Source organism: Humulus lupulus, chromosome 4 (assembly GCF_963169125.1).
Source record: "Humulus lupulus chromosome 4, drHumLupu1.1, whole genome shotgun sequence".
Classification (NCBI taxonomy): domain Eukaryota; kingdom Viridiplantae; phylum Streptophyta; class Magnoliopsida; order Rosales; family Cannabaceae; genus Humulus; species Humulus lupulus.
Window position 1 is genome coordinate 144222970 of NC_084796.1, and position 8897 is coordinate 144231866.

The 8897-nt window shown below is 35.3% G+C and overlaps 1 protein-coding gene across 3 annotated transcripts; it reads right to left on the reverse strand.

Annotated features, from left to right (window-relative positions):
* Window positions 1-6352: 6352 nt before the first annotated feature.
* On the reverse strand, window positions 6353-7814 carry LOC133830865 (putative ubiquitin carboxyl-terminal hydrolase 11). 3 transcript variants are annotated; one of them, XM_062260952.1, is made up of 2 exons: window positions 7141-7804; window positions 6353-6778 (listed from the first exon to the last, which is right to left on the reverse strand). In XM_062260952.1, the coding sequence occupies exons 1-2, from the start codon at window positions 7212-7214 to the stop codon at window positions 6493-6495; spliced, it is 360 nt and encodes a 119-aa protein (XP_062116936.1). In that variant the 5' UTR covers window positions 7215-7804; the 3' UTR covers window positions 6353-6492. The 3 variants fall into 3 exon arrangements, with proteins under 3 accessions (XP_062116936.1, XP_062116937.1, XP_062116938.1); XM_062260953.1 differs by having other exon boundaries at window positions 7378-7802; XM_062260954.1 differs by lacking the exon at window positions 6353-6778 and having other exon boundaries at window positions 6794-7281; window positions 7378-7814.
* Between the last annotated feature and the right edge of the window lie 1083 nt (window positions 7815-8897).

The window sequence follows — 8897 nt, forward strand, 5'->3', positions numbered from 1 at the left end:
TTCTCAGGCTCGAAAGTCACCACTATTCCAAAGTTAACCATATTGAGGGAGGGTTGGGATTAGTAAAATCGTTCCCACTACTATGGCCCCCTAAACTCTCAATATAGAACCCGTTCCATTGATTTGTATCCACCATCACTGAACTTGGTCATTATTTATTGAATTTATTATTTATTATGATTGTAAAAAAAAAATCAAACTCATACATGTCATTCAAAAATAACAATAATATTCATCTGGAAAAAGGTTTTCACTAAGTACAATCATAAATGCAAATAAATAAATAAAATATAATCTAACATAACTGGGATAAATCTAAAAATCAAGATCTTCTACGTCTGACCCTTCATCTAACATGTCATCATCTATTTCTTCATAATCATCATTATCTTGAGCCTCAAAATTACCTCGAGGAAGATTCATAAAGATTCTATACTTTTGTTCATTGGTGAATTGAAATTCCAACTTAGAGGTGAACCTAAGTATGAGAAAATAGTATCTCATGTCTACCGGTAAATCATCATCATCATCTATAGTCTCCCATATTTCTTCTAATGTTGAAATTACAGAAGGAAAATCTTTAAAAAAACCTAATTACTAGGACATATTGTTCTGTAGCTCTCATCATAATCTGCTTAGTAGTCTGAAGGTGAACTATCTCCTTGTGGAATAAGAATAGTCTCTGAGTGATTCTTTCTAACACTCCTACTGTATTCCTTGGCTCTCTAATCCTTTTCAATGCCTTAATGGCTCGAATATCCTGATAGGTCAAGGCTTCATCCATTCTTAACTAAAAACATAATGGCTAAAATGTTAGCTATAAACATAAACATAATAAACATAAACACTTACATTGGCGGTTAGATTCGGAGCATGTGCGTGTGTATCAAGGAGAACTTCATGCATATGAATTGTTGCTCTGATACCAACTGTAACACTGACTAATTCTAGACTTCAGACCATTAAAAACTACTAATTTGAATACATATATAAGAAATAACATAACTTTATTTAAAACCCAAAATATTGTGCTAAATACAAAGTAGGTATGAAATATAAAGACGGTATGGGTACCCATTATTTAGTACATAAAAACATAAAACATAAACTTAAATCAATTGTTAAAAACTAAGTGTGGAACTACATAAAAACATAAATCAAAAGACTTAAAAACAACATCATCCTCGATCTTCCATCAGTCCATTCATCCTTAACACACATGTCAAGCTGCCACGAATCTTTCCCGCCTTCCATGTTCATTTTCCTACATCAAGCTAAAAAGAAAGGAATGAGCCTAATGCCCAGCAAGGAAAATCTACTAACAACATATATCATAAATCATAAACATAATACTACATCATAAACATAAGACTATAAAAACATATATCATATAGGACTACAATATTAATGGTCATTAACTCATTACCGTAGCATGTGATACAACCATCTAGGTCCTCAGTCTACTAATCGAGGTAGGTTAGATCACAAGGTAGTATATGATAACCCATCTGGGTCCTCAGTCTACTAATCGAGGTAGGGTAAATCATAACTGTAAACCACGATAATGATAAAAAATCTTGGGGTTTGCTATCTAAGCAACTATAAGCCCCAAGCGACTAAAAACGTATTCATACATATACATATCATAACATAAACATATAATCACATATAATCTAACCTATTTTCCTTACCAAAAACTGGGATATGGAGACAAGAACGGGATTTTAGAACACTCCTAAAACCAACAGTAAAAATCGTGAGCTTATAAAGAAAAGAGATGAAAAAGAGAAATAAACCATCCAATTAGAAACTTACCGAAAATCTTAATATTCAAGGAACTTATACACCTAACCAAGAATCATAAACAAGAGATAGGATCTAAAAGAAAATGGAATAAAAGAACTATGAAGAACTGAACTTAAGGATAGGAATACCTTGAATGATCTTATGACTTGATCTATACCTCGATACCGAAATAACTCTATATCTTACTTCCTAAGTGTTTAGAAAAGATTTTATCCCAAAGCCCAAGTGTTTCTCTCTATAGTAAACTTAGCAGCTTGGAGGCTCTGAAGAATGCTTGAATGATGAATGAAATAGCTGAGTACTAGGTCCTATTTATAGAGTTCATGGAGTGAAACTAATCCCTTTTATAATGAATATAAAATGAAAAAGATTTGAATTTTCGTTCAGCAGATGCCCAGAACTCGGTCAAAATCATTCAAAGGCATGTCCAAGTGGTTAAGGCTGTTTTTAAATTTAAATCCTCAAGATTCCAAAAATCACTCCCAGGGGCGATATATCGCCTACACTGGGCGATATATCACCTAGACCTATATCCCGATCCTTGTTCATCCATTCGTGCAAAGTCGACGTGTTTTCCGTATCTCTCGTAGGCGATATATCGGCCCCTATAGCTACGATATATTGGCATACGTTGATATATCAAACACATATTTGCTCTTTTTCAACATATTTTGAATTGATTAAACAGCTTTGACTGAGTCAAAACGTGATCCTAACAGCTGCTAGAAGGTTCTAGAGAATCTAGATCTCTCTTTTAATTAAACTATTCATCAAAAATACTTAAATCCTTAATAAACATGATTATGACAAGTGTCACATTCTTAATAATTCTATCTAAACCTTAGGTTATAATAATTATATTTCTAGGACCAGCAATATTAATCAAACCTTATGTTATAATTAATATTTCTATACTATAGGTTAAACTTATAAAATCCATAACTGTTGCTATGAGTTTCCAACTAAGTCCTGGCTTGAACCAAAATCCACAAAAACTAACATACTGCAAACTACTACTGACTAATACTACTATCTAGCTAAGTAAAAATTCAGGGACACTATATTTGGACTAGGTTGGCGAACTCAACCACCTTCCGATCTATCATCGTCTGGCTGTAGCACTTGGCATTGAACAAGGTCAGGAATTCTGCCCATTCCATCTATGCAACATCACGCCCCTTCCTACCAATTTCCCACCAAATGCGGGTGTCCCTCCTCAACATATACACCGCACAGATTACCTTTTCCCTTTTGGTAGATGCCACAAATTCAAAGATTCTGTCCAACATGCTGACCCACTCTTCTGCCATCAAGGGGTTCGAAGTCCCTTTGGACATGGGTGGGTTTTGCCTGCTAAACCGTTCCAAGATCAATTTCGGCTATTATGTTCTAGGTGCATCCGCTGGCGGATTTACTCCCTCTAGTGGGTTTTCTTGCGCTGGGAATTCCTATTGTTCGGGAACGTCTTCCTGGGGTGCTAGGGGTGCGAGGTTGTGTGGCGCTTCTGGGAATCTATGCATCAATGCCTCAAACATATGAGCATTTGCCGCATTCTGCTCATGCACAGTCCTTCTCAAATCCTCTATCTGAGTTGCCAAATTTGGTTCCAGATGTACCATTTGTCCTCGGCCTCTCCCTCAGCCTCGACCCCTTCCTCTGCCTCAGCCACGACCTGCGTCTTGGTCAATGGCTGCTCTATCAGTTGGGTCTAGTGGGTTAGCAACTCGACCTCCCCCGGCTCAGGTATCAGGCACCATCACAAACTTGTATACAACAATGTTTAAAACATTTGAGTATATTACTTTCCCATACACAAGGAAAAGAAAAGAATTCACAACGATTTAACTTAAAATAGGTTATCAATCATTCAAGGATATAACCTAGCAATACAAAATGATCATGAAAGATCATACTATAAGGTTTAAGTTAGCAGAATGCTAAATACAAAAAGAAGAGATCCCTAGTTACACATTGGGTTTCTACATTTGCCTGCTACAACAACACAAAAGCCCTACAACCTAGTACGTTTGCCAACTCCTTCGTGGCCTATCCCCAGGCCAATGGGCAGGTCAAGGTTATCAATAAGACGCTAAAGGCAAGCCTTAAGAAGAGACTGGATGAAGCCAAGGGAGTTTGGCCTGAACAGCTTCCCCAGGTACTGTGGGCATACCGGACCTCGCACCGAACTTCGACGGGTCATACTCCTTTCTCCCTGGCTTTCGGGAGTGAGGCAGTCCTTCCTGTCGAAGTAAAGGTAGCCTCGCATAGAGTCCAGGAATTTGACCAAGACCGGAATGACGAATTTCTCTACGCGTCCCTCGACCTAATTGACGAAAAATGAGAAGATTCACAGCTGCAGCTCGCACATTATCAACAGAAGGTCACTCGTTATTTCAACTCAAAGGTCAAAAAACGCGTCTTTAGCATTGGCGACTTGGTACTCAGAAGAGTCTTCCTGGCCGGTAAGGATCCCAAGGACGGAGTGTTGGGACCAAACTGGGAAGGGCCCTATCAAATAACCGAGGTCGTGAAAGAAGGAACCTACAAGCTAGGGCGGCTTAATGGAGAAGCAGTCCCACGGACTTGGAACGCTATACACTTAAATAAATATTATCAATAATATCTTTGTGAGGCTTAGTTAGAAATGCCACTTTTGTTTATTAAGTAATAAGAATTAATCTTTTTGCATTATCGTATATGTTTATGGATGTAACGTCAAGTAACCACGAAAGACCCTTTCCTGATTACTTGGGGGGCATATATCCTGGATATAACCAGGTCTGAAAACTTAGAAGTTAGTTCAAATTGATTGATCGACGTTTTTCTTAAAAAGCGCGAGATATCAATAAAGGATTAACACGAACTAAGTTTTTAAAATTAATGTCCTGGATACAACCAGGTCCTAAAACTTAGAAGTTAGTTCAAATTGATTGATCGACGTTTTTCTTAAAAAGCGTGAGATATCGATAAAGGATTAACGCGAACTAAGTTTTTAAAATCAACGTCCTGGATACAACCAGGTCCTAAAACTTAGAAGTTAGTTCAAATTGATTGATCGACGTTTTTCTTAAAAAGCGCGAGATATCGATAAAGGATTAACGCGAACTAAGTTTTTAAAATCAACGTCCTGGATACAACCAGGTCCTAAAACTTAGAAGTTGATTCAAATTGATTGATCGATGTTTTTCTTAAAAAGCACGAGATATCGATAAAGGATTAACGCGAACTAAGTTTTTAAAATCAACGTCCTGGATATAACCAGATCCTAAAACTTAGAAGTTGATTTAAATTGATTGATCGATGTTTTTCTTAAAAAGCACGAGATATCGATAAAGGATTAACACGAAATAAGTTTTTAAAATTAATGTCCTGGATACAACCAGGTCCTAAGACTTAGAAGTTGGTTCAAATTGATTAACATATGTTTTTTCCTAAAAAGCATAAGATGTCAGTCATAACACCAACATAAACTAAGCTCTCACCAAATGCGTTAAAGAGGAGTAACAATAAAGGTAAACCACAAAAATATATATAAATAGATTAAAATAAATTTGAGGATACCAATTGTCTCGAGGATAAAAAACCTCGTAATGTAAAGTTACAAAAAAAAAAAAAAAAAGAGAAAGGAACAAAAATCCTAAGCCCCGCCAGGCCGCTCCGATGAAGTCACCCCCTCGGCATCCTGCTCGGTTGCAGTGGAAGTCTCCCTGGTCTCAGAGGGCGCCTCTTGTTGAAGGTGAGATTTGAACTTCTCCAAGAAGGACTCCCACACGTTCGGCCCCAGGAAGGAAAAGTCACCATCCTTGTTGAAGGCCCAGCAATGGTACAACATGGCCTCCATGGAGGAGTTAGAAGATGCCCTCTCCGCCACAAGGGCGGCCTTGGCCTCTTTAAGTTCAACCTTCGCGGCGCCCAGGGCGACCTTAGTAGCCTCGGCCTCCAGCAGCTTGGCCCGACACTACAAGAAAAAGTGCTTTTAATAACACCAAAAATGTATTATCAAAACCTACGAAAACACTTTCTGATGTGTTAAGACAGACTATGTTATCATAGGTCAGGGTACTTTACATAACACTTTATCAGTGTTATAGAGATGTGTTATTGTACTGTCAACGATAACACAATTTCTGTGTTATTTTAATATATAGATAAGTGTTGAATTATGTTATTTATAGTCGATACTATAACACTTTTTTTGTATTATATTACACTTTAGTATAACACTTTTTTTGTGTTATACTACACTTTACTATAACACATTTTTTGTGTTATACTATACTTTAGTATAACACATTTTTTGTGTTATACTACACTTTAGTATAACACATTATTTGTGTTATATAATAAAGTTTCCATAATATAATTCTTTGCATAAAAAGTGTTATTGTAATATATATTATAACTCAATTTTTGTATTATTGTTATATTTAAATATATTTAAATTCTCATTATATATTTTATTTATATTACACTAATTTATTCTATTATATTTTAATTTTTTTTATATAATTAAAATTAGCTTTCTAATATATACTAGCATTATCAAATGAACTTGATTTTCAAATAACAAAAAATAAAAACATTCTACATTGAATTAACAATCCACAATTTAATTTAAAACATGCAACATTGTCATCAACAACAAAATATTCTTTAAGTATTCAAGGAGTCTAAAATTTACTACTTTCAACACAGAAATAACGCTTCGCTGGATTTTTCCTCTACTTCTGCATCATCCATTGACAGGTTCTTAGAATTGTAGCTGTTTGATGGTTCTTCAATAACCTCTTTTTCAAATCCATTTTCCTTACCATTCTGGAGCTTAACTGAAGGACGCGTTCTCTTCAAAGGTGACAACAATCTAGTAACACTGGCTTCAACATTGGCTCCACATATTGGCTCTTTTAAATAAGTAACAAAAGGGGTACCAATAAGCTTTCCCTGACAACCCTTAACACTGTCTGACGGGCACCTGAAAAATCCAACTATCTAAGTTAGGAAATCCAGTAGAAGTCTAACAAGCAGTCTACGTAGATGATCCAAGACATAAAATGACTAGGATACAAAAAATTAAAACACATTTCTCAAAAGCAGATAATATAGCCAGTATTATCCAGTTAACACTTGACTTGGAGCGCTTGAACTTTATTCATACGGACTTCAGCTTCTTAATGAACAAGTAGCCAATAATTATTTTAATTGATACTATAATCCCCTTATGAAATTACTTAGTTAAAGCTATTTTTCAATAGATGGATTGGCAACACCGGTTTGTACATCACATGTTTACCAGTGCTATTTACCAATTACATAAGGATAGGGATGCAAGCTTACTTTTCATGTGGTCGATGAATTATTTCAACTCTGGATCTTCCCACAACGTTTTTAGAAAGTCTATAAGTGGTCATCCTCCTTAATTGGAGCCAATAGCTCTAAGGGGTTTTCCAAATATCGAAAAATCTTATGTTCATAAACCTAGCAATCGAAATTACAGTTACTCAACCACTAGAACTAAAATTAAGGGAATAAATAAAATAAATTGTAGCAGATATCAATGGAAACCAAATTTACCTCTGCAAGCAGAAGAATCTCATCAACATTCAAGCAACAAGCAGTACTTAGTTGTTCACTAAGATCTTTACAGCAACCTTGCTTTAGCAAACTAACAGTGTATAGCATAGGAAGACCACTTCCATCGCCGTAAAACACAGTCACGGTTATTTGCCGAGTTGCAGTTGAAGGTAGCGGCAACGACAAATACATGAAGGGATCAAAAGTGATTGAAATCTTTCCACATGCTGGGCAAACCAATGTCGACTTATATTGACCCTGACCATTAACATATAAACATTGTAAGAGAAGAAAATACTTTTGTACCAGTACAGGAAAAAATAAATGCTTATGGTTCAAGGAAAGAAGAAATATAGCTTTCAAGAAAGAAGACTTTAATTCCCACTCACCTGGCAAACATCCACTATCAATGAGTCATTTCGGGCCCTGTGATTTTGTAAATGATGAAGATCCAATGCCTACATCAATCTGCAAAATAGACAGTTAAGCTGTCATTTTCTACAATTTAGTATCCCATAGAGAAAAAAAAAGAGGTTTGCAAATTATCATATTACTTCAGTAGCCAAAGGGTAAAAGTAAATGTTTCTGTAAAACTGAAAACTTAACTTCTTTTTATTTAGTGTAACAATAAAAATAATAAAGAAATAAATAATACTTAACGTGACATCTAGGCAAGTAAGATGTTTGACAAAAGAAAGTAATAAAAAAAGAAATACCCTGAACTATTAAAAAAGAAAGTAATCACTATAGATTACTTGGACAAAAGAAAGATGAAACAATTAAAATATTATCTATTATTAAAAACAGTCAACAATATTCATAAGAACTCATTAGCCTAAAAAATTATAGAGGTATGTTGACTTACAAGACCCAGTCTTGGATACTTGCCTAAAATATGCCAAAAGGTACCTAACATAGTGACATGGTGTGCTCAAAATATAATGATATATTATTATGGCCAATTTACCGTTAAAGAGGGTGACACAATTCAATATAAGCAATCACTTGTTACGGTTGTTTCAGACATTATGAAAGGTAAAATCAAACTTGATGGCTATGAAGGAATGGAAATAATGGCCAAAAAAAATTCCAATAATGTAAACCAGAAAATAAGATGTAATACTCTGTTTTGTCTTTAGAAAACATAGCCCCCCAAAAAAACTCAGCAATGAAGGCTGGAAATAGACAAAAATCAGCAACAAAGACTTTGAAGAAACTAACCTAGAATAGAGCCAAGCTCTAACACATGACTCATTCAGATCTCTCTAAGTGTCTCTGTCTAATTGTAAATACATGATATGTGTGCATGCTATGCAGAAATGTAGATCATGTTAGGCTAATTCTAGTTAAAACCTGGTTCATGTCAACAACAGCTGCATATCTTCCAACTAACAGTGAAAATATACTAATCAATTTAATTGATGAAGAACAGAGAAATAACAGTCTTTACAAAAACTACAATAAATCCAATATGTTAATAATACTCTGGAACTTTGACTCTTTTATCTATGAAAGAGAGC